Raw genomic sequence first — 26,186 nt, 5'->3', positions numbered from 1 at the left:
GAAGGGTCTGGAAACCAAGTCTTGTGAGGAATGGTTGAGGGAGTTGGATATCTTTAGCCTGGAAAAGAGGAAACTGAGAGGAGAAATGTTAGCCATCTTCAGATAGCTAAAGGGCTGTCACATGGAAGATGCAGCGAGCTTGTTTTCTGCTGCTCTGGATGGTAGGGCTCAAACCAATGGATTCAAATTACAAGAAAGGAGATTCTGACTAAACATTAGGAAGAACTTTCTGACAGTAAGAGCTGTTTGATAGTGGAACGGACTCCTTTGGGAGGTGGTGAACTCTCCTTAACTGGAGGTTTTTAAGCAGAGGTTAGGGACACGGGTGGCACTGTGGGTTAAACCACAGAGCCTAGGGCTTGCCGATCAGAAGGTCGGTGGTTCGAATCCTCATGATGGGGTGAGTTCCCATTGCTTGGTCCCTGCTCCTGCCCACCTAGCAGTTCGAAAGCACGAAGTGCAAGTAGATAAATAGGTACCGCTCCGGCAGGAAGGTAAACGGCGTTTCCGTGTGCTGCTCTGGTTCGCCAGAAGCGGCTTAGTCATGCTGGCCACATGACCCGGAAGCTGTACGTTGGTCCCCTCGGCCAATAAAGCGAGATGAGAGCCGCAACCCCAGAGTCGTCCGCGACTGTACCTAATGGTCAGGGGTCCCTTTACCTTTACCTTTAAGCAGAGGTTAGATTGCCATCTGTCATGGATGCTTTAGCTGTGATTCCTGCATTGTAGATGCTTGGACTAGATTACCCATGGGGTCCCTTCCAGCTCTACGATTCTATGATTCTGTGATGATCTTCTCTCTCTCAGTGCATTGGATAGCCTAGTCCTTCCTGCCTTGTCAGGGTAGAGTCACAATGCAATGGTTAATTTCTAAATAGAGTAGTGCCAAGGCTCAAGGAAACCTCGAAACCACATTTCCCTAACCTGGAAATGTACTCCAAACATTCATTCATTATCAGGGCCATTGCCATGGGCTGGACAGGTTGGCCCCCGGCAAGGGGTCAGGTCCATCGGGGAGCAAATACAATCTATATCCACTCTGGCTGAGAGTGGCTAAGAGCCCACCTGCCTGCGTGCTCAGACAGACAGACTGACAGAGGAAAAGGAGGTGAGACCAGGCAGAGCAGACCCAACCCCAATGGCCATGGAGTGAGTCAAATGCGGCAAAAAGCATCCTTTTTGAGTTTTTGGTCCATGGTCTGTCCCAGCCATGGAGGTACTTTCCAAGGACACAAGGGAGCCTGGTAATTAGGATATGTGCTCTTTGTGTGCTCAGATGCACTCTTTCATGTGCTTCAAGGATGAGCCAGTAGTATGAGGCCTGTCAGGCTTTGATGGCAGTACAAGTTGTGGATATGAGCACTTAGTTCCATACGGGGCATAGTGGCTTCATGGGCAGACAGTGGAAACTTATGTGCTCCATGCCCAAGGTCTGCTTTGGGGGCAACCTTGGCTCAGCATCCTTCAGGGCAGAGTCCCCAGGTTTGAGATGTGAGTCCTTTCCTATAGCCACCTCCGCAGGCTGGTTCCTTTCAAGCCAAGTAGAACCGACATCTCAAACCGAAACCTATTGCATGAGGTCAAATGCTTGTTGCATGGTTTTAGAAGCATGAAATCCGTAACCATGACTCAGTGTCACTCCCCTGCCTGCCTCAGACTTTCCAGATCCCTGGCAGTGGCTCTGGTGGGTGTTTGTGTGTGACCAAACCGCATGGAATTTTGCTAGGAGTTGCAGGTCTGCCTGGCTACAGCTCTGGAAAGAAACCTCATGGCTGTCTTGGCTTGCATGGGAAGCAGCCCTCTTTTCCCTGGGCTACAGATGCTTTGCTGATATAATACGGGACTAAATGTGCCACCAGGCCGAAATTCTTTCCACGCTATGCTCCTGCATTTAAGGGAGTGAGATTTGTTCACAGTCAGCTGGGCCAGAGACCCTGCTGGCAATATTCGCCTCTGTGAAGGTTAGGAAGAAGAGCTGGGGGTTTAGAGCCAAGCGGATGGCTGGCTGGCTGGCTGGCTGGCTGGCTGCCCCAGGCTCTGCAATGGAGTTACTAGCAAAGCTGAGAATTGTGACTGAATCTTCTCCTGTGTCTGGAAAGGCAGCTGTAGTTCAGCAATCACAGAAGGATGGATTAAAACACATAAACATCCAGTATTCCTGGATCCTATTCCTGGCTTGGGGAGCACACCATGACACTCCAATATTGCATTTCCTCCTTTCAGTTATTACCGGTAGTTGATTTTCATAGATTCATAGAATTCTAGAGTCTAGTCCACCCCCCCCCCTGAAATGTAGGAATATGCAGCTGTCCAAAAAGAGAGGCTTAGCCTGCCTGGAACTCATACCTGTGATGACGTAAGAGCTGTCATTATATTTTTTTCTCAGCATCCTTTCTAAATAAATAAGAACTTTGACAAAATTCAAACCCTTGGTATGTTTGCTTTGCTCATCCCCCCCCCCCCCCCGGCCGCTGGCATCTTTTTGTTTACCTTCCCCACCAACCTGTAGACCAGGCCTTACGGAAACCAAGGACTACTATGGTTCCATCACTGACTTTGCTGCCTAGGCTGTTTCTTTCTATCTCTGTCTCTCAGTGTGGTGTAGTGGTTAAGAGCGGTAGGCTCGTAATCTGGTGAACTGGGTTCGCTTCCCCGCTCCTCCGCATGTAGCTGCTGGGTGACCTTGGGCTGGTCACACTTATTTGAAGTCTCTCAGCCCCACTCATCTCACAGAGTGTTTGTTGTGGGGGAGGAAGGGAAAGGAGAATGTTAGCCTTTGAGACTCCTTAAAGGTAAAGGTACCCCTGCCCGTACGGGCCAGTCTTGACAGACTCTGGGGTTGTGCGCCCATCTCACTTAAGAGGCCAGGGGCCAGCGCTGTCCGGAGACACTTCCGGGTCACGTGGCCAGCGTGACATCGCTGCTCTGGCGAGCCAGAGCCGCACACGGAAACGCCGTTTACCTTCCCGCTGGTAAGCGGTCCCTATTTATCTACTTGCACCCGGAGGTGCTTTCGAACTGCTAGGTTGGCAGACGCTGGGACGGAGCAGCGGGAGCGCACCCCGCCGCAGGGATTCGAACCGCTGACCTTTCGATCGGCAAGTCCTAGGCGCTGAGGCTTTAACCCACAGCGCCACCTGCATTCCATCACTGGCTTTGCTGCCTAGGCTGTTTCTTTCTATCTCTGTCTCTCAGTGTTGTGTAGTGGTTAAGAGCGGTAGGCTCGTAATCTGGTGAACTGGGTTCGCTTCCCCGCTCCTCCGCATGTAGCTGCTGGGTGACCTTGGGCTGGTCACACTTATTTGAAGTCTCTCAGCCCCACTCATCTCACAGAGTGTTTGTTGTGGGGGAGGAAGGGAAAGGAGAATGTTAGCCTTTGAGACTCCTTAGGGTAGTGATAAAGTGGGATATCAAATCCAAACTCCTACTCCTCCTCCTCCTCCTCTTCTCTCTCTCTCTCTCTCTCTCTCTCTCTCTCTCTCTCACACACACACACACACACACACACCTTTTCCCATTTGCACAGCCTTTGCCAGCTCACATTCCATAGGCTGAGCTTTTTCTGGCAGCCAGGAAGCAAAGAGGAACTATAGCTGCCCATGCAGGAGGGTGCGGGGTTGCAAACCCTCCAAGACTGGAGTTGAGGTAGGCAGAGTTGTCAAGAGATTTCCCAGACGCGTCCTCTTCACATCTGGCCAAGCACCTTGCCTGTGCAGCCCAAAAGGCGTGGCTGTGATGTAATGGCTGGCCGCATCCCAAATCGCAGCACACAAGCCCCTCTTTCGGAAAGGCTTGTTGCATTTCCATCAGCCCCAGAAACCAAAAATAGGGAAGGGATTGCAGGTGGTTTTGGTTTGGAAAGGATGCCGTCATTTGCTCTGGCAGCAGTAGGGTCAACTGGAGTTCTTCCAGCAAAACCCTGGGATATGAAGCCCCCTCACTCCTTCTTAAGCCATCACCATGACTTAGTGCATCGTGCCCCCCCCCCTGCCTCCCCAGCCTGAAGATGTGTGGGATCTGGCTGCTTTCTGTGTCTGAGTAATGGCTTTGTGCTGCAGGCTGTTTGGATAGCAGTGCGGATGAGATGAGCCAGCTGTTGCTTGCAGAGAAAAGCTGTTGAATCCAAGCATCAGACCTGTTGACACGACCACCTCTCTCTCACCATGCCCAGCCAGGGCATCTAATAGGCATTGTTAGCCCCTTCCTCCTTGATTATTTGTGCGGTAATAAAGTGACTCCCCATTCCCTCTTTAGAGCAGCAAAGCTTTGCTCATTCATTAACCCAGATGAAGTGGAGGGCCTTAGCGGAAGGGAAACTCACATTTCCTCTCCAACTGGGATTATTGTATAGGGGTGAGAGCTCCTAAGACATTTGCCCCCACCAATGCATTTCGGACAGGGTGGTGAGTAGCCCCAGGACTCCAGTCTAGGAGTGGGGAACCACTTTTGGCCAGCAGGCCAGATCAGATTGTGGCCAACTCAACAGGCCACATTTGACAGGGGGTGGAGCTGCCCATTTGTCAGTCACCTGACAGCCTGTGATCCCAGCTGGATCTGACCTCAGCAGACATGGTACGTACGGCTTGCATTTGGCCCTCTTAAGTTTCCTGGATGTTCCTTTGTAAGTGTGAATCATAGAATCATGGAATTGTAGCGTTGGAAGGGACCCGTTTAGTTCAACCCCCTGCAATACAGGAATCACAGCTCAGTGAAGCCATATCCTTGCATTCTCTCCACCCGCCGCCCCTGAATATGACATTGCTGGTTAAATGCAGTTCTAGCTCTCAGCCGGAACCTCCTTTCAGATGGTGTGTGCTGCAAAAGACCAATTCATGTATTCTACTTCCATGTGATGCCAGTCACATGAGAGGGGAGCTGCTCTCCCCACCCTCACTTATTCTGCCGTGCCCTTGTGGGTGGTTCTGTTTAGCTCTCATGATTAACTGCAGATGACAGACTGTCTCTACTCCAGGAATTTGTGCCGTCCAAGGTAATTGCCGCACCTTATTACACCGAATAGTACGGTAATTGTGGATCTCTCCAGGGTTTAGCCCTAAAGCACGTGAAATGACTATGAAGAATAAGTCCGTTCAGCCTTTCGGGGCAGAGGTGTCGCAGGGTGGCAGGGGCTCCTCCAAGGCCCCCGACAAGGGAATCGCGGCATTGGTGTCCCTTCCAAATAGGGGGCGGGGGCTTAAGCTCAAATCTCCTATCAGAAGCCAGATCCTAGCCTGCATCCCAGATTGGCAAATAGGGATGTAGACTAGGACACGGGGTGGGGGTGGGGGGCAGAGCCAACAGAGCAGGAAGGCTTCCCTCAGGTCCACTCCCTGGCCATTTAAACAGCCCTCACCTCTCCTTGTCGGGTTCGACACCCCTCCTCCCTTGGTTGAACCTGATGGTTAAGGACTTTGCTGTGGCTATGGTGGTTGCTGTTTTATGGGAATGGGTAGGGATTTGTCCACCGGGCCAATTGCCTACCTCATAGCAGTCATCACAACTGAGTTGGGCATTGGGGCAGTCCTTTGTCTTGGATGAAGGCGAGGTTCTAGTCTCTACCTGCCCCTCCAAACACTGGGCTATCCCATTAAAGGGATCCGGGGGGAGTGGTCCTGCGGGGGGGGGGGTCACCCTATTTCACCTACGTGTCACTTCCGGTGGGCAAGTATTTTTGATTGCCCCATGAAAAGTTGTGGCCTGTTTCTATTCAAGCCAGTCTTTGTGGTCCTTTATTTGCCTGCGGGTTAGGGAGCGGGGAGCACGATGCCTGGACTTGCAAGGGACTCTGAGCATGCGCAGAGCTCGTTTTCCTCTCCAAACCCCTACTCCTGTCAGGGATTAGGGCTTCCACACCAGAGGAGTCCCAGCAGCCTCCCTTGTCAGAGAGTCATTCTTGGCCAGCCGCCTGCAGTTGAAGTCGTGGCACCTCCCGCTCCAGGCCTCAGCTCTCGATGCTCATTTTTGTGGTCCTCCTTCGCTCTGACACAGGAATTCTGGCTGGGAAGGCTCGTGCTCTCTCGCCAGCTGCCAGGCCCTCGGCTTCGATCGCGGAAGGAGCAGGGTGGTGGGAACAGGGCTGAGGCAGCAGGACTGTCTAGTGGCGTTGAGGTTTTGGCAGGGGAAGGAGCTGGAAGAAAGGAGTGCAAGACTATCTGCTGACCCAGCTCTGGGGCTGGGCTGGGGGTTCCGACATGGGATGGCGGGGGGGGGGGGGAAAGACAGTGCACAAATGAAGTCTCTCTTCCCACCCACCCCCTTCCTTGTGGTTGTGCTTTGCAACCAGAGAATGTGAGGCCAGAATGGAGAAGATGGATAAGGAGATAAAGAATTTTAATGGCTTCTCAGCGATTCCCCAAGAAATGTTAACAATACTGGGGAGCCGCAGTCTAAGATTTGGCTGGCTATTAGAAAACAATAAATACAATTCAGCCCTCCTCCTGCTGCTGCTCCTTGCCCCGTTGTTGATCCTGATGTCCTCCTGTTCTCATACCTCTGTAGCAATCAGTCCTCCTTCCCACCAGTATTTACTTTTTTTCCCCTTGCATGTGACGTGGGTGGTGCTGTGGTCCAAACCACTAAGCCTCTTGGGCTTGCCGATCAGAAGGTCAGCGCTTCAAATCCCCACAATGGGGTGAGCTCCTGTTGCTCTGTCCCAGCTCCTGTCAACCTAGCAGTTCGAAAGCACACCAGTGCAAGTAGATAAATCGGTACCGCTGTGACAGGAGGGTAAACAGCTCTTCCATGCACTCTGGTTTCTGTCACGGTGTTTCTGTTGTGCCAGAAGCGGTTTAGTCATCCTGACCACATAACCCGGAAAGCTATCTGTGGACAAACGCTGGCTCCCTCGGCCTGAAAGCAAGATGAGTGGTGCAACCCCATAGTCGCCTTTGACTGGACTTAACCGTCCAGGGGCCCTATACCTTTCTTTTTCTTTTTTCTTTTACTATTTTCTATATATTTGTAGGACATTTGCCTTCATTTGAAAATGAAGGCTAGCCGAGACTTATGGGTTAGCGCCTCCGGCAATTCCTCTGATCGGGAGGAACTTGCTCCGTGGAATTCAGGGTCTGGCCGCCACGGCAAAGGCGGAGACCCACTAAAAATCGCAGGCAGGAGAAGCCTGTGAACATGGGATTCGGCTGGCACCTTTTGCGCCTCCTCTACTCACGGGGAGACCCAGTTTTGGGGATCCGGAGCGATGTGGGGTGAGCGGCGCAGTGCTTCGAATTGACTGCTTCTTTCACAGAGTGAAGCCGCATTGCTGTTGCCGGAGAGCGCTGACTTTTTCCTGTGGACAATTTGACTCTAAACAACTACCCATGAGTAGAACGGAAAATTGGATTTTTAAACGTCTTAATTTGGCACCGAAACGGGGAGGTTTCAAACAGGAAGTCCGCCTTCCCCTTTTGTAAATAGATTGAAGCAAAGAATTTGCAAGCTAAAGTCTTGGAAAGTCCTATGTAAAGGATTAAACTTCCATCGGCTAAAATCATTAAACCCCCCTTGGAGGCAGGAGAAGAGGGGGGGGGGAATTTGGATCATGTAAGCCTGCAGGAGAGAGTGAAGAAAGTTGGATCACCACCGCTCTGAACCTGGAAATGGACTGCTAGTAAGACTGACATTTTTGGGAAAGTTCATTGACTGTGACAGTTAGTTAAATAAGAGAAATACATTGTTTTCATTGTCTCCTTCTGCATTTAAAAAGGAGTAAAAGTAGCTGAAAATTGAAACTAATTTTACTGCTTGAACTGTGCTTAAAAGGATTGATACAAACAGAAATTGTTTCCCTCTAGAGGGAGCCTTTGAAATTGTTACAAGAGTTGGGCTGGTGGAATCTCCAGCTGCAAGAGAAAACCGTGAGATTGACCTTGGAATGCTTGAGAATGTCGACAGAAGAAGCCTTAGTGATTGCACTATGCAAGATAAGTGAGTCATTGGAACAGCTCCACAAGAAGACGGGCGTGATGAATATTAAAATTGATATTTTGGGACAAAAAGTGAACATCTACACAGAAACTATTCAGGAACCGATACAGGAATCTACTTTGACATGCCAAATGGTGGAGAAAGCGAGGGAGAAAGTTGTGGTTGTTGAACCTAAAGTAATACAAGTGGAGAGGGAGAGAGCCCCAGCCTTACAGAGGCAAGTTGATGATTACAAGTTGTTGCCCTCTATGATTGAATTCAGAGAAAGTCAGATTGGAACCCTGCTTGGACTGGAGAAAGTAAGTTGGATAGATCACCTCATGCAGGGATTTACTGACCTTTGGGATCTGGACCTGGGTCAGGAGGAAATTGGAGTTGTGGGGACCTGCAGATTTGGAGGGACTTTGAAACACGTCCTGAAATATCTTTTGGATTTTAGTTTTAACCATGGAGATGTGGATGACATGTCGAGAAGGAATAAAAACATTGTTAGGTTGGAGCTCCCCCGAGACCTACTCTTCAGCTTCAAAGAAAGGAAATTAAGAACAAGATCAGCAGAAGACAAAGTAAAGTGTATGTATAAATATGAAGAAGACTTGCAGAAGGGACCTGGAAAAGAGTTAAGAGCCTCGGACAGAAGAGCACCAGGTTGATGGACTATATGGAATTGGCGGAAATGACTGGCAGAATCCGAGACCAGGGAGAAGAGATGGTGGAAGAAGATTGGGAAAAGTTTAAAGTTTATTTATAGAAATATGGTAAAATTAATGAGTATTAGAAAAATGTTGGAATGAAATTATATGGCATTAGTAGAAGTGTTATAAGGAGTTAAGCATAAATAAGTATTATAGTATTAATGGAAAATAAGGTTAAAATAAGTTAAGATATTTATATGACAGAAAATAGTGAAAGATGGAAAGGATTTCCTGAAACAATTAATAGAAGTGGAATACAAAAAGGGAGGTGAGAGGAAGTCGATGAAACAAGGGAATGAAAGAAAAGGCATTGAAATGGTATGATGTATGTTTTTAAATTGTTTATGTTCTGTTTTGTTTAGTTTAATGTGTTAATGTTGTGTGGTGTATTGTTTATATATTGTATTGTATTGTTTTTTCTTTCTTTTCTTTTTTTCTTTTTTTCTCCTTTTCTTTTTCTTCTTGTTTGTAAGGTTTAAAAGTAATAAATATTATTTAAAAAAAAGAAGAAAATGAAGGCTAGCCATATGGCTGTGGGAAACCCGGAAGCAGGATCTGAGTACAAGGGCAGTGTCCCCTCCTGCAGTTTCCAGCAGCAATACATCTTCCGACTATGGAGGCAGAGCATAGCCATCATGGCTAGTTCCCAGCGATAGCCCTCTCCTCAATGAATTTGCCTAACCCTCTTTTAAAGCCAGCTAGGTTGGTGGCCCTCACTGCCTCTCGTAGCAATGAGTTCCATCGTTCAACAACGGAATAATTTTCCTGATTATATGATTTGTAAATCTTTATGAACTGCCACCTTTTCATATCAGAAATAAGCATTCCAACCAAAAATATTGTCATGACCTTCTAAGTCCAAAATATGTGAATTCTCTAATGTCATCCATTCCTTCAACCAACAAAAACAGGCTGCCTCATAATATAGTCTCATATCTGGCACATGTGGATTCAACCTGCTTTTCTTTGCAGGCTGTGTGGCTCCTCGCTGTACTCTGAAAGAGCTTCCTTGTTGCTTTGGACACACACTTTGAACTGGGGCCAGAATTCAAGAATGGCACAGGTTCTGCACATGGAGACCACTGCTTTCCCAGGTATGTGTGCATGTGCATGAACACTTTTTGTTTGGACAGATAAAGCTGCAAAATGGGGCATCAGGCCTGCTGGATGTGATGTATGGCCTCAGATAAAATTCTGAAGATCCATTTCCTAGATTTGGTAGGGAGAGAGTATTTGATGCAGAGGTTGATAGGAAGCAGTAGCAGTATATTCTGAAGTGCAGGGGCTCATCAGGGCAGTCTCCCTAATCGCACACCCCATGCCATGTTCCCCAAATTAAGAAATGCAGCTGTGTAAAGAAATGTTACTACAAAATTGAAGGCAAATTATTAACCTTTCAAAATGTATTGTGGCCCTGAATAGTCCTGCGCACCAGAGTCTGTGTACACCATTTTACAGTTTTCCCTGTGAGTTTTGTAACTTCTGTAATTTGATTTTTAAAATATTTTATGCTGCTTCTCGAAAATGTGTGATGCATCTTGAGCCTTCACACAAAAGCAGTACCATACTAAAAACAAGAGAATCTACTGGGTTATGGGGGTCACCTGAGCTATTGTAGGCATTCCGCTGTCATCAGCTGTTATAGTACCTAGGACTGTTGTAGAGAAATAAGCTGAGGCTTCAAAATAAAGCTCTTAATGTGTAGGGTTGGTCCACACTTCTGCTTCTCCCACGGCTTTCTGCTGGGAAAACTCACTCTTATCACCAAATCAGAGCAAACATCAAATGGCTTTTTATATAGTTGTGTAAAAAGAAGAAGAATGACATGCTGATTTGCCAAGAAATAGGAAATACAACACACACACAACTGAGGGAAATATAGGCTACAGACTTCAAACCCTTACATATGGGGAGAAATAAGAGTACATTTGCACTCAAAGGCAAATCTACTTACTGTATATTTTTGACGTTTAAAATAAGGGGTCGTCTTATACACGGATAGTGCATAGTGCATTTTCTTAATTTTGAGTCCCCAAAATTAGGGATCGTCTTATACATGGGTGCCTCTTATACACGGAAAAATACGGTAATTCACACTTTCAAAACACCACCGTCTTTCAAAATTCACACTCCTCCAGATATTGCCATTCAAGTAATTTGTACAGAAATGAATGAATAGATTAATTTCGGTCACGGACCAGAGTGTGTACGGAAATGAAAAATGTAAAATACTCAGGTGAAGAGTACATAGAAATGCGCCTATTAGTGAAAGCAGCATACAAAAATACTATATGTTAGGAGAACGTGCATTAGAAAATGAGTGTTTTAGGAGAAATGCTGATGACTTTTAAAATAAAAAATTGCAGACTGAGGTGGAAACGTGAACTTCAGACTGGGAAAATGAGAACTGAGAGAAATCAAAATTGTCATTTTCACCCATCCTTCCCTTGTTTGAAATTGGCGCCACTTGGCAGTGGAAGAACTCCTGTGGTGCCACTGAAAAATCATAAACGCCTTAATTGCTCCAAAGTTAGTACATGATAGTTGTTTATTTCCTTGACATCTGGTGGAAGGGCATTCCACAGGGCGGGTGCCACTACCAAGAAGGCCCTCTGCCTGGTTCCCTGTAACTTCACAGTGAGGGATCTGCCAGGAGGCCCTCGGAGCTGGACCTCAGTGTCCAGGCTGAACGATGGGGGTGGAGATGCTCCTTCAGGTATGTTTGTTGAGCCAGGACGTGATGGTCCCGACTTCACCATGTATTTGAGATGATCAGTGCATTCTCAAGGGCGCTCAACTAATTACAAAAACAAAGGAATGTTTTAAGCTGATCTCTTCCCCTCTGTGCTCTTGCAGGGAAGGCCAATCCCACCTCTGCTACGGCGTTCCATGGGAAGGAACAGGACTTGCCCTATTCCGTGGAGACTCCCTATGGCTACCGCCTGGACCTGGACTTCCTCAAATATGTGGATGACATTGAGAAGGGCCACACCATCAAGCGCATTCCAGTCCACCGCCGACCACGCTACAGCTCCCTGCCAAGAGGCTATGGTTACACTGGCTCATGGTGGACCTCCACCGAGTCCCTCTGCTCCAATGCCAGCATGGATAGCCGCCACTCCTCCTATTCCTACTGCGGGCGCAGCTTCTACCCACAGTACGCCACGCCCGGCAGCTTCAATGCCCGCGTGGAGAAGACCTTGCTGGATGCCAGGAAGAAGCTAGAAGACCAGGCGGATTCTGGAGATGGAGAAAGGACCAGGGCAGGTGGTCTCGGGAGCCTCCACAGCAGCGTATCTGGATCAACAAGCTCCTTGGTGGGAAGCCAGTGCCTTTCCCGCCAGACTTCCTACAATGGCTCACAGCAAGGCGCCCCTGGGCAGTTCACGCCCATCGGCTCAGGACTCTCCACCCCAGTCTCCCCAACGCCAGGGCACCTCCAGCATGTCCGGGAGCAGATGGCCGTAGCCTTGAAGAAGCTGCGCCAGTTGGAGGAGCAGGTCAAGATGATCCCAGTGCTACAGGTGAAGATCTCTCTTTTATACAGTGGTACCTTGGGTTATATATGCTTCAGGTTACAGACTCCACTAACCCAGAAATAGTGCTTCAGGTTAAGAACTTTGCTTCAGGATGAGAACAGAAATCGTGCTCCAGCGGCGCGGCAGCAGCAGGAGGCCCCATTAATTAAGTGGTGCTTCAGGTTAAGAACAGTTTCAGATTAAGTACAGACCTCTGGAACGAATTAAGTACTTAACCCGAGGTACCACTGTATAATAATTTTTTATTTGGTTTTACAAATTAAAATTTACTTTCAAAGTCGTAAGTAATAAAAAGGTAAATAAACAAAGATTCACCCGAATCTCTGGGCTTCTTCCCCCCACCCTTCCATGGGTTCCATCATTAGTCCTTTTCCGCTGCATATTTTAAGCCACTCCAAATTTTAAGTACCCTAGTACCTGTCACACTGCAAGTGTTATTCAAATCCTGCTAAAGAGTTCAAGTGTTTACAGTGATCTCCAAGGTAAATTATAAATTTCCCCCATTCTTTATTGAAATTCTGGTCTTCCTGGTTTCTGATTTTCCCAGTCATTTTCACCATCTTTGCATAGTCAATCCATTTGGTCTGCCGTTCCTGTCTGGTGGGAACTTTGTCTTCCTTCCATCTCTGAGGCTAAGAGCATCCATGCAGCTGTCGTTCCGTACAGAAACAGTCTTTTGTGCTCCTTTAGTATTTCTGCACCTAAAAAAAGCTTCTGGTTTTTTAACAAAAGTTATTTTAAACATTGTTTTTTTCCAATTCATTATATAGCATTTCTCAGAATTCTTTTACCACCTTGCACTTCCACCACATATGGTAAAAGGTGCCTTCTTTTTCTTTACATTTCCAGCAAATATTTGAACTTGTCCTATACATTTTTGCTGTTTTACTCGGAATTAAGTACCAACGATACATCATTTTCATGTGCTGCAGGTGAAGATCTCGGTGCTGCAGGAGGAGAAGCGGCAGCTGAGTGTCCAGCTCAAGAGCCAGAAGTTCTTGGGGCACCCGGGGGGGTTCGGCAAAGGAAAATCCAAGGGGGAGCTCTACATAGATATCCCCGAGGAGGGGGCTGGTGGAAATGAGGAGGGCAGCGTGGGGCCTGATGCAGGAGGCAGGCTGGACAAGAAGGAAGTGAGGTCAGTGGGCGTGGGCATGTCAGCCGAAGAGGCAGAGGTGGGGAGGTGCGATGTTGGGGTGGCGGTCAAGGAGGAGGAGTTGGGGTTGCCTTCCCTGGAGGAGGAGAGCCAGCGCCAGGCGGTTCAGGCCCTGTCCGCCAAGATTGCCGTGCTAGAGGTGCAGCTGAAGAGGGCACTCCAAGAACTTCAAGCCGCCCAGCAGAAACTGGAGCTGCAGGGCAAGGAGAAGGGGGGCAAAGGAACGTCCGGTGGTGGCCTGAGAGAATGGGAAGCAGGGGGAGAGGGTCCGGGACAAGGGGGCGGCAGAGAGTTTCAGAGGCCCCAGGAAGTCCCCATTCGGGTGGATACAGTCAAGGTTGTCCAAGTGGAAAGGGAGCCAGAGGTCGCCGCCAGCACAGCCACAGGGCTGGACCACAGGCCGCAGAGGGCACAGAGCTTGGAGAACAAGGAGTCCTATGCCAGCCTCAAGGCTTTGGCGGGCAAAGACGCAGGGCTGGAAGAAGCGATGGTGCCGCTCTATGCCACATACCGCAGCAACGAGGTGATGGAGACCACGTTCCCGGTCCATGCTGGCGCAGAGAGCACAGCTACCACCTTCCACACTGTGAAAAAGATCAGCATCATTGGCACAGAGGGGAATGGACAGCAGGATACAGCAGGTAAGCTCTGTGTGTGTGTGTGTGTGTGTGTGTGTGTGTGTGTGTGTGTATGTTTCTGAAGGAGAATACACTCACCCCAACTGTGGAAAATCTGTCGCATCTTCCTGCATTATAGGGGGTTAGATGAGGTGGCCCTCGGGTTCCCTGCAACTCTACAATTCTGTTACTCTTCCCACAAATCCCACCAGTCCTCCGACTAGGGCTCCCCACTCTAAATAAAACTTTTCTGTCATTTCTTCATCCAAGTCCTTAGGGTACATAATAAAACAGCAAAAAAATAAATGGGGAAATGGTGGTAAGGATCTTTCCATTCAGTTTGCAGATGTGCTGTTGTCGTGTGAGACCCAAAACTCTTGGCCAAGAGAAGAGAACAAGCAGCTTGACTCTCCTTCTGCCTCCCAAATCTATGCTTCTCTTTGTTTACTTGTGGACTGGATGTTGTGCTTACCTGCTGCCTTTGAATTGGGAGTGCCAGGAATACCCTGTAAAAGCTGAAATGTGTTGGGTGCATTCTCTGAACTGATTGATTTTTTTTTTTTACCCACTAAGTATAAAGCTCTATATCAAATTAAAATGACCCCCCCCCCCAATACCAGCTTAACTCAAGCTGCCAGAGAACAAAACAATCGATTAAAACAGCCTGTCAAAAGTCCCAGCTTTGGTGAGTCTGCAGGGAAAGAGAGTCCTGGCAGCCCCTTTTTCTCTTCCTTGTCTGGGCTTACCAGAAAATGCACGCCCTCATCTTTCTCCCTCTCTCTGGACTGAAATCAGTGGCAACGCTCAGCTGTTTTCTCCCTGCCCCGTAAAAGGCTTTTGTGTAACTAATACGCTGATTTTTACCAGCTGTTTATAGCAGGAGCAAGGGAAAGAGAAACTCTTAAAATAGTCTGTGATGTTCCCAGGGTGAGATCAAAGGTTCTGGAATGAAAAGATGATTGGAAGCTCCATTTATGAGCCAGCTTTGCCACAAAGAATTGGTGGAAAAAGAGCTCTCATGAGTCAGGAACCAGCCTGAACTCCAGGTCCCTGGAGAGCCCAAGAAGAGAGACTGGTGTCCCTCCTAATTCTCTTGGAACTGGGTGCATCCTTTGCTCAGCATATAAAGGCCACCGCAGAAGCTCCAGAATAATCTGGATTTGAACTCCTAGCCACCTGGGGATTTGCTGCTGAGAGCTTGGTGCCCAGATATGGGCATGAGCTGGGGGAGATTATTGTGGGTGCTGTATTAAATGGTTAAGATTTTCCAAGTTTATTTTCAGCTGCTTGGTAGAGAATCCAGCTGCATGGATTCCAGAGGTTTGGGGGGAAATAACTGAAGGCCTTGGATGCTTTGAGCTGATTACACACATTGCCATTGTACATGTTCACAGTTGGGCAATACCTTTGTTACAACCAACCAGAAACTCACAGAAACGCTGTAGGCAGAAAAACAAAACACAATGGTTGGAGGACATTTTCCCAGAATCCTTTGAAAGCATCTCCTTCCCTGGGGCGTGAAACTTCCAATCTCTACTCCCCACCTCGCAATACCTGTTGCTGAATGTTCGTACAGGGAGATTTGCCTCTTTGGAGGTCAGTGAACAAAATCTCTGAAATGACTGTTTACCACCCTGATCTTCCATCTCCCTGGAGGATTTGGTGTAGCTCAAAATCTTGCACGGTCTCCTCACACCAACAGAACCAGTTCAGTAAGAGATCACCCTCTTTCCTTGGATTGCTGCAGCTGTAGGCAACCTGTGGGGTGGAAGGATTGCAAGAGGAGAGTCTGCAAGGTAGAGCCAGAGCCCAAGTCAGGATGCCCAGCTCAGTACAGGAGCCATGACATCCTACCTGGTGAGTAACGCCTCAGAGAAGCTAGTGCTGATGCAGTTGCCTCTCTCTTCTTCTTCCAGAACTTCATGGGTCATTAAAGAAATCAGTTCCCGACTCCCTCCAGACAGAGCAAGCGGCTCCCTGCATATCCCAGGAGCCTCAACGAGAGGCACGAGATGAGGGAGAGGACCAAGGTAAGGACTGGGATGGAGAGAGGTGCTGTGGGCTCCTCCATACAGTGCCTTCCATATACCTAGGGCTGCCTCTGAAGACGGTTCAGAAACTTCAGCTAGTGCAGAATTCAGCAGCCAGGTTGCTCACCAGAGCAAGATGGTTTGAGCATATTACACCGATTCTGGTCCGACTGCACTGGCTAACAATTACCGTATTTTTCGCTCCATAAGACGCACTTTTCCCCTCCTAAAAAGTAAGGGGGAATGTTTGTTCATCTTATGGAGTGAATGCAGGCAGGAGACTCTGCTCATCGCTCCCTTTAAAGAGCTGCGTGGAGCGTGTGTGCGGGTCTTGGGGGCTTTTCCCCAAGGAGGGAGAAGGGCAGCCTGTCAGTGAATGGCTGCCCTTCTCCCTCCTCAGGGAAAAGCCTGCAAGCGCCGCACACACGCTCCACGCGGCTTGTGAAAGGGAGTGCTGAGCAGAGCCTGGGATGCATACAAGCTCTGCTCAGCGCTCCCTTTAAAGAATTTTTTTTTTCTTGCATTCCCCCTCTAAAAACTAGGTGCGTCTTATGGTCAGGTGCATTTTATGGAGCGAAAAATACGGTAGTTTCTGGGCCAATTCCAAGTGCTGGTTTTGACCTATAAAGTCTTAAACTGCTCAGGACTGCAATACCTCAAGGACCGCCTCTTTCCATATGAACCTATGCGGACCCTGAGATCATCCTCTGAGGCCCTCCTTCGTGTGCCTCCACCTCGAGAGGTCTGGAGGGTGGCAACACGAGAACAGGGTCTTCTCTGCAGTGGCTCCTCGTCTGTGGAATGCTCTCCCCAGAGAAGCTCGCCTGGTGCCTTCATTATACACCTTTAGGTGCCAGGCAAAAATGTTCCTTTTTAACCAGGCCTTTGGTTGATCTGATTGATATCCTATACCCTTTTAAAATGTGCCTCTTTTCTTGGGGGGGGGGTGTTATTTATATTCTGTTGTTTATATTCTGATTATATATGTTGTGATCTTTTCTGTGAACCGCCCTGAGACCTCCAGGTATAGGGCGGTATATAAACTCAATTAATAATAATAATAATAATAATACACTCTAATGGACTGCTGCCACCTTCCTTCATTTCCCCACAGCTTCATTCGGAGCAGGGATTCGGTCGATCATGAAGAAGAAGGAGGATCCTACAGAGCTTCTGGCCAACAAGAAGAGCCTGCAGTTTGTTGGTGTCAATGGCGGGTATGGCGAAGCCTCTGCTCCCAAAATAAAAATAGAATGAGAGCCTTTCAGTCTGCTCTTGAGTCCAGTGAGGCTGCAGCCAGGCGGCAGCAGCAGCAGTTTCCCACACTCCTGGTTGCCTGATTTCACACTAAACCTGGACTGTAGGAAGTCAAATGTCACCGCCACCACAAAACACACATGTGTGGGATTTTGCGCCAGAGTCGTGCTATTTGCTGGATTTCCACTTGCAGGAGCTAGGAGGTATTTTCCAGTCCCCATGTGGTTTGTGATCCAAGATCAGCACACCTGGCACCTGGGAAATCCTCTGCCCTGCAGTACTCTAATGGCACAGAGCTAGGCGGAACTAGGCACAGAGCTTTTCAGGAGGTTTCCCTATTTGTCCTCTCTGCTCTGGGGGGCTGTTTTCTCTGTTGTTCCTTCTCACCCCCTTGTTGCCCCCACCCCACCCCAGGTATGAGTCCACCTCCTCTGAAGACTCCAGCACAGCTGAGAACGTCTCAGACAATGAAAGCACCGAGAGCGAATACCACGAGGCGAGCGAGGGGCTCCCTGCAGCCCAGGCAATGGCAGTGGAGCCCCCAAAACTCCTTGGGACAGCCGCAGCCGTCTCTCGCCCTGGAGTCTCTGCCGAGAGCGGGGAGATGCCAGCCGCAGAAAGCGCCAGCAAGGAGCCACCAGGCAAAACAAGGTAACCATCAGCCTTGGGCATCTTCCTAGCTGTCATGACTCTGTGCCCCAAATATTCCACATTCTCTTCTCTGGAGAAACAAAACTTTACTCCCAGAATGAATGATTCAATGCACATAGAACGCGTGCCACCTCTTGCTCATTCTCACAAATACCGTTTGCTAATATTTTCGTGAATGGAAGGAAGGGCAATTTTTTAAAAAACCAGAATACAGGGAGGAAAAGTGAGGCGGCAGAGAGAAAGGAAACGGTTGAGATCACATATCGTCTTCAGTCGCTGTTCAGATATCTCTCTTTTACTCTGGACAGGAAATTCATAGTCAGATTTTCATAGTGCATAGCTGTAACATAAGCAGAGTTTATAATGTTACACCTGTCTTCCTCTCTCAAAGGAACTCACTGTCCAAAAACTAACTTCCCCCATGTTCTTCTTTCTATCTACCCATTCCAGGACAGGACTCAGCAAGGAGCTGCTTTCAGCTTGTGAAGTCCTTCAGAAATACCTGGAGAGCCCCAATGAACACATGGACGAAGAAATGGTATACCTGCACTCTCATTCTTGAGGGCGGAAGCTCTGGAGGGTGGAAGGGAGCTTAAAGTGGGAGCATAGCTCTCATTTGTTGTTGTCTGCATCTGTGATACTGTATAGCAGTGGTTCTCAACCTGTGGGTCCCCAGATGTTGTTGGACTACAACTCCCATCATCCCTGAGCTCTGGCCTTGCTAGCTAGGGATGATGGGAGTTGTAGTCCAACAACATCTGGGGACCCACAGGTTGAGAACCGCTGCTGTAGAGGCTCCTGATTTCATGGAAAGGCGTTTTGCTGGCTCAGAGAGACCTAAAGAAACCATTTGATCCCTATCCACATGGAGAGGAGGTTATCTCTTAGAGAAGAACTACCAGATTTGCCATTTGCACAGGGGCTTCCCTGCCACTTCACGGAACCACAGTTCCCTGGGGTTGGCTTCCTTTGGGAAACCATGCTTGTTAAACCAAATTAAAAGTGTATTAAGGCTGTAATCCTAGGGCCCCAAAGTTTATTGCTTGTGGGGAGATGAGGAGGAGTGCTGCTGGGGTAGAACAGGGAGGGGCAGCTTTGCTGCAGAAAAAGGGGCAGGAAGAAGATCTCCCAGCAGTATTCAACAGATCAAGGGCCCAGAGGCCTTGAACCGGATGGGTTCTAAGGCCTTGTCAATATCCCCAGTGCTCCCAGTCCCTGATTCCTCAGCTGCGAAAGCAAAACCAAAGCACCCCACAACCATTGTCTTCCACCCTGGCTATCAGGAACTGGCAGGGCTTCCGATGAGATAGTGAGCCTGCCACATAATCCCTTTCCCAACCCCTAGTTGGGACTGCTCCTCCTGTTCACCATGCACATATGCCAGAAGAAGGTGTTTGCGGAGGGGGAGACGCCCGAGGAGATCCAAAAGCATTTAGCAAAGAAGACAAAAAAGTGGGACGTAACAGCTTCACACACCTGACAGTTGCCACGGCTGCCCTTTCCTTCCTGTGTTTCCATAGAAATTGGCCTATACTGCCGTGCTCCACTATTGGCTGAGGCTTTCCTGCCACAAAGAAGCGGATCCAGAATTGGTCTCACAGCACTTGGCTGCCTTCCGGTGCATCTCCCCACACTTGCTGGAGTTCATCATCAATATGGCCGACGCCAACGGCAACACGGCCCTCCACTACACTGTCTCACATTCCAACTTCCCAGTGGTCACAAAGCTTCTTGAAACAGGTAGGTGGGCATAGAGAGAAATGGGGAAATCTGGAATCCAGAGGTGGGCTGGCCCACAGCTTGGTGGTTCACTGGGGCATCCCTTTTGCTGCAGCTTCTTGTGCTTCAGCTGCTCAGCACCTTTGGAACTCCATGTGGCCTGAAGCTCGTGCCTGCCACCATTTGGGTGTCCAGTCAGGCTAGCTATTTATGGCAAGGATGGGGAGCCTGATGCCCTCCAGATGTTGCTGGACTATACCTCCCATCTTCCTCCTAGTGGTGCAGCAATAAAACTGCTAGCACACTTGCAAAGCTAAGCAGGGTCCGCTCTGGTTTCAAATTGGACGGGGGACCATGCATTGCAGTGGGGGGGTGGGGTGGTTGGACTAGTTGGCCCTCAGGATGCCTTCCAACTCTACAATTCTTTTCTTTTTAATTTTATTCATTTTTCTTTTTCATTCATTACATACATCTCAAATTCTTAACATTTACTATATATTCTTCCCTCCCTCCTCTCCAAGGCTTCCCCCAACTTCCGCTTCTGGTTTGCTACTTTGCTATCTCTCAACAGAAAAAGTTATTAATAACATAACATCAAGCCTAAAAACATAAAAATAAAAGTACCGGTAAATACACCATCATATTTCACTATCTTCTAAACATTTTCTAATGCTGATAGTGTGAATGTTTATTTAAATCCTGCCATCAAGTCTATTGACTTTCTTTGTTTCTGCAAATATAATATGAATGGTTCCCAGTCTTTTTCAAAGTCTCTGTTGTCTTTTTCTCTTAGTCTATCTGTCATTTTTGCCAGTTCTGCATGGTTCATCAACTTCTCTTACCATTGTTCTTTGGTTGGTCTTCCTGTGCTGATCTATGTACGTGCGGTTATGAACATTACCATATATCTAAGACCTCAAAATTCCTATCACAGATGTGTTGTTGACCGCTTTGAGATTTTTTTCATAAAAATATAAAGTGGTATAAACATGAAATGAATAAGAATAAGAAGGGGGTGGATTAAATCAAGGGGAAGTGGGTGCAGTGACTGATGTTGGTCTGTGCAGGAAGTGGTAGAACGAAGATCTAGGCAAAACATCAGGAAGTAGCTCACAATAATCTGGCTAGGTTAGGGGGGATCTTTTTCCATGGATGGTTTTGAAATCAGGCTCAGACAGGTGCCTGTTGGCAATATCTTAGGCCAGCCTTAGGGGCTACACAACCCATTCGCTCTAAATCTTTGGTTCCAAGGGGATGCGGCTTCTTGTTGATTCCTTTGCCTTTCTAGGTTTGTGCCACGTGGACCAACAGAACAAAGCTGGCTATACGGCCATCATGCTGACAGCACTGGCCGCTTCCCGCTCAGAGAGTGATATGGACACAATTGTGCAACTGCTGAAAATGGGCAACGTAAATGCCAAAGCCAGCCAGGTATCCAAATAGTTAGCAGTTTCTTGCAGGGCAGGGAGGTGGAGGTGGAAGTCAGGTGATGAGAGAGCCTTGCAAAGGCTTCTGCTTTGGCCAGGGTGGGGTGCTCAGAACCACCAATTCTTCTGCTCTGAGGGCACAAATGAGATTTTAAAGCCTGATTCTCTTCCCCCATTCCTCATTTGCACATGTTTGCCTTACTGAGGTTTCTTAAACAGTATCATTGGCAATTGAGGAAATGCTCCTGTCAAAGCAAAGCAACACACTTTGCAAAACAGCTCAGTTTCTTGAAAGCTTTGCAGGCCCCAGCTTGATTGCAAGTTAAGGTAATTGTGAAACGCTTTTCAGATTTTTGTACTCTCAGTTGGCTTTTCTTTCTTTGCAAGCTGGATCAATGCTTACGGTGTCAAATCACGCTTAAATCAAGAGCTCCCACCTTCCCCAGCATTTCAATTTTGTGCACTAAACAGAGGCAAGCGATTCTGATGAGCCAGAGATTGCAGCAGCCTTCACCCTCAATTCTCACCCCACCCCACCCAACCCTGGCCCTAGTATATAACTGCAACTTACACTGTTGCTTTTCTCCTCGCTGCTCCTGCAGGCTGGGCAAACTGCACTGATGTTGGCCGTCAGCCACGGGCGCCTGGACATGGTTCGTGCCTTGCTAGCTAGCGCAGCGGATGTCAACTTGCAAGATGACGATGGGTCCACAGCGCTGATGTGCGCCTGTGAACATGGCCATGCTGAGATCGTCCGCCTGCTCTTGGCCACACCTGGCTGCGACGTTGCCCTCTCCGACAACGTGAGCCCTTTTTGTTATTTATTAAATTTGTATACCGCCCTATATCCTATACAATGGTACCTTGATACTCGAACGGCTTGGCTCCCGAACAAATTGGCTCCCGAATGCCGCAAACCCGGAAGTGAGTGTTCTGGTTTGCGAATGTTTTTCGGAAGCCGAACATCCGACACGCCTTCTACAGCTTCCAAGTGAGTGCAGGAAGCTCCCGCAGTCAATCGGAAGCCGTGCCTTGGTTTTTGAACGGTGTTGGGAGTCGAATGAACTTTCAGAATGGATTAAGTTCAAGAACCAAGGTACCAAGGTACCACTGTACCTGCAGGTTTCAGGGCAGTTCACAGGACAGAATCACGACATACAGTGCACAAACCCTTTGTCTCCCATTCCACTGCAGGCTGAGCGGAAAGTGATAATTTGATAGATAATCCACCAGTGCTTTGTGTTCTTCCTTAAACACTTCGTCATTAAGGTAAAGGTAAAGGTACCCCGGCCCGTACGGGCCAGTCTTGACAGACTCTGGGGTTGTGCGCCCATCTCACTTAAGGCCAGGGGACAGCGCTGTCCGGAGACACTTCCGGGTCACGTGGCCAGCGTGACATCGCTGCTCTGGCCAGAGCCAGAGCCAGAGCCAGAGCCAGAGCCGCACACGGAAACGCCGTTTACCTTCCCGCTGGTAAGCGGTCCCTATTTATCTACTTGCACCCGGAGGTGCTTTCGAACTGCTAGGTTGGCAGGCGCTGGGACCGAGCAGCGGGAGCGCACCCCGCCGCAGGGATTCGAACCGCCGACCTTTCGATCGGCAAGCCCTAGGCGCTGAGGCTTTAACCCACAGCGCCACCTGCGTCCCTTACTTCGTCATTATGTCCTCTTAATTTGGCAGTTAATTTTACCATGTCAACATAGTCCATCAATTTCATAAGCCATTTCTCCTTAGTTGAGAATCCTTTCCACTTCTGAAGCACCCCAAGTTTCATAGACCCTATAATATATTTGGTAACTGGGCACTGCTAATAATAATAATAATAATAATAATAATAATAATAATAAATGTATTATTTATACCTTACCCATCTGGCTGGGTTTCCCCAGCCACTCCGGGCAGTTCCCATCAGAATATTAAAAACATGATAAAACATCAAACATTAAAAACATTAAAAACTTCCTTAAACATCCTTCGGATGCCTTCTAAAAGTCAGGTAGTTGTTTATTTCCTTGACATCTGGTGGGAGGGCATTCCACAGGGCAGGCGCCACTACCAAGAAGGCCCTCTGCCTGGTCCCCATAACTTGGCTTCTTGCAGTGAGGGAACCGCCAGAAGGCCCTAAGCGCTGGACCTCAGTGTCCGGGCTGAACGATGGGGGTGGAGACGTTCCTTCAGGTATACTGGGCCGAGGCTATATAGCACCAACACTTTGGATTTTCCCTCCTCCTGCAGGATGGCAGCACAGCTCTCTCCATCGCAGTGGAAGCAGGCCAGAATGACATTGCCATCATGCTGTATGCTCATCTGAACTTTGCCAAAGCCTCGTCTCCGGTGAGTTGCCATGTACAGTCAAGGAATCATTGCACCGGCCTCGTAGCGCAGTTGGTCCAGCTCCCTGCTTGAGGCATGATATCCAGCAGATCAGACGCAGAATGGGGGTCTAATGCACTGGGGGTTGCCCATGTTAAAATGCGACAGTGTACAGTGTACAGTACAGTGGTACCTCGCAAGACAAAATTAATTTGTTCTGCAAGTTTTTTCGTCTTGTGATTTTTTCGTCTTGCGAAGCACGGACTTTGGAAAAGCTTCAAAAATCACCAAAGTCTTCAAAAACCTCAAAAAAGCCTACCACACCGTGTGCTATGAGTTGCTCCTCGAAGTGAATGCACGGTTTTAAGAAAAAGGAAACAAACTTGCAAGACAAAGGAAACAAACTTGCAAGACGTTTTCGTCTTGCGAAGCAAGCCCATAGGGAAATTTGTCTTGCGAAGCAACTCAAAAAAACGAAAAACTCTTTCGTCCTGCGAGTTTTTCATCTTACGAGGCATTCGTCTTGCGAGGTACCACTGTATCTTTTGTGGTGAACGATGTTTTTAGAAAATAAATTTGATGGGCTGGCTCTGCACAGACTTGTCCACCTGCTTAAGTGAGCAGGGAACTTTGCACGAGGGTCAGTTTTGAGTTCAGGGGGCTGTTTCTGGCAAAGGAAAGGGCTGAGGAGCAACACAGGAGGCAAAATGAGATAAGTAGGGCTGTTTAATTAAAGACTAACCATGAAATGCACTTTTCAGGGGACCCCCAAACAGCCGAAAGATGAGAAGATAGCATCTATGTCCGGTGATGCTCAGTAACACAAAACGAGACGGTTTCCTGTCTGTCTACACTTCCCTTTGAAGAAGTACCTGAGAACTTGTCAAGGACTGCAGAACCTAAGCATCCAATGGTGCATAATGTAAGCATGTAAATCTCCCAAGAAATGCTGTCTGTTCTCGGCCTCCTGCAACCCCTCCCATCAGCTGGCATCTCTCTCATCGGCTACACTCAGTGGACTGGTTGGCCTTCCAGGAGAAGGAGCTCCCCCTACAGTTTCTGAGCGGCCACTTTAGCCTGATCAGCTGCAATTCTGCTAGCTATTGAGCCAAAGAGGAAGAATCGGTGAAGGACTTCTGGATACAGCTTCTCAGCCAACTTGGCATGGCTTAAAGGCTTTCCTGCTTTCTAGAGACATGTTTCCCTCTCCGCCCAACTTTCACCCAAGTCCATTGCAGTACTAAAAGTCTCTGCAAGGCGAAAGATGTCTCTTGAGCCTGAGCTGATGAGTTTGGTAGGGGTTATGGAGAATCTATAGAGAGACTGAGTGGATGCCACACATAGGCTTCTGCAGCGCACTTCTTGAATAATCTTGGGCATCTCTTTGTCTCAGCTCCTCCTCTCATTGTAAAATGGGACTTAATGTATTGTTAAGAGGCCTGCCTAAAGCAACTCCACACAGAATCCATTTTCCTTTTCTCTTTTTCAAGAAAAAAAATCCATACTTAAACACGACATTACTTGAAATAATTTTTGAAGGCCACACTGCCTGAAACAGGCCCTGTTTTGAATCAATGTTTCTTCATTTGGGTAGGAGTTTCTACGTGTGTGTGTTATTGTAATACAAACAACTTTGCAATGGAACTAAAATGAGTATTTGACACAAAGGTTCGAATGAGTGAATTTTGCAGATTTGGCAAAATGTGAATTCTCACTGAGTTCGCCAACTTGGTAAGGAAGCAATAGTATATTTTCCATGGGTGGGGTAGATGGGATTAGATTTCTTTCCAAAATGATAACCATTATTTGGCTAGGCTGTAGGCTATTTCTTCTGCACAAGGAAATGTTGTGGCTGAATGCTGATGGGCCTTTGCACAGCTCCAATTAAACAGATTTGCACAGGAGATATTCTCCCAGTGAATTGAACCCTTTGCCCAGAGTGCTAATCAGCTCTCCTTGTCAGTTACTCTCTACAATCTGATTTACTGATGTTGGATGACTGGGATCTGAGGAAAATATCTGGTATTATTTGCCTAAAAATGTCAAAATAACGCAGTTCTAATTAGGCAGACCCAAACTGTTTCCCTCTTTGGGATTACCCGAAGCACCGAATTCATTAATGGATGCTATGCAAGTTGAAAAAGTCCTCTTCGCTTATTAATTATTTGGAGTTTTAATACCAAAATTTATGTCTGTCTCTCCTAACAACCAATGATCAGTAGGGGAGGGGGGAAAGTATAATAATTAAGATAAACCATAGTGGTTTTGGGGTTTTTTTAATGCCAATAATTTGAAATAGTAAAAGGGTACAACCTATTTTTATATAAATATATAAATATATATATATTAATATACACCAAGAAAACGACTATATAAATTATTTTAGTGCACAGAATTTTTTAAGGAATTCTAGAGGAGACAACGTCCAAAATGTTGAGGTGGGTTGTAACTGGCTGGGCGAAGGACTACTGTCTGAAGCTGCAAATCTGCCAGCTGATATATTTGCACAGTCTCTATTCTGCCTTGTGTAAAAGCCATGAGACACTAGTTGGGCTTGAAAACAGATCTTTATTTGGAGCCAGTTGGCTCCTGTGTTGCTCCGAACGCACAGACAGTACAAGTCTTTCTTCCTGGCAATGGTTTTCTGTCGCTGCCCCCAAAGCAGACATTTTGAACGGGCAACAGGAGGCTTTAGAAAACTGCATGTCTTTAGGAGTGTGTTTGGAACTTGTACTTGGGCTATCGCCTCGGATAAATGTAATCTCTTTTAGGATTGTCATATGATGATATTTCTACACTTTTAAAGGAAGTTAAGGTCATTTATAGCCATAATAAACGTAAAATGATCAGATGTGA

General features: G+C 47.7%; 1 protein-coding gene across 4 annotated transcripts in view; it reads left to right on the top strand.

Moving 5' to 3' along the window:
• KANK2 (KN motif and ankyrin repeat domains 2) overlaps positions 1-26,186 on the top strand; it is a 77,692-nt gene extending 51,506 nt beyond the window's left edge. For all 4 annotated transcript variants that reach the window (XM_079959260.1, XM_079959259.1, XM_079959261.1 and 1 more), the window contains 12 exons: positions 9,594-9,715; positions 11,478-12,145; positions 13,093-13,957; positions 15,850-15,963; positions 17,078-17,180; positions 17,635-17,871; positions 18,322-18,409; positions 19,392-19,611; positions 20,879-21,021; positions 21,620-21,820; positions 23,253-23,351; positions 24,092-26,186. In XM_079959260.1, coding sequence (XP_079815386.1) covers positions 9,676-9,715; positions 11,478-12,145; positions 13,093-13,957; positions 15,850-15,963; positions 17,078-17,180; positions 17,635-17,871; positions 18,322-18,409; positions 19,392-19,611; positions 20,879-21,021; positions 21,620-21,820; positions 23,253-23,351; positions 24,092-24,151 — 2,838 coding nt within the window. In that variant the 5' untranslated portion in view covers positions 9,594-9,675 and the 3' untranslated portion in view covers positions 24,152-26,186. The remainder of the gene's footprint in view (positions 1-9,593; positions 9,716-11,477; positions 12,146-13,092; positions 13,958-15,849; positions 15,964-17,077; positions 17,181-17,634; positions 17,872-18,321; positions 18,410-19,391; positions 19,612-20,878; positions 21,022-21,619; positions 21,821-23,252; positions 23,352-24,091) is intronic.

The sequence above is a fragment of the Podarcis cretensis genome (assembly GCF_951804945.1).
Source record: "Podarcis cretensis genome assembly, chromosome: 17".
Classification (NCBI taxonomy): Eukaryota; Metazoa; Chordata; class Lepidosauria; order Squamata; family Lacertidae; genus Podarcis; species Podarcis cretensis.
The sequence above is the reverse complement of the archived record's forward strand: the minus strand, read 5'-3'. Positions and strand labels throughout refer to the sequence as shown.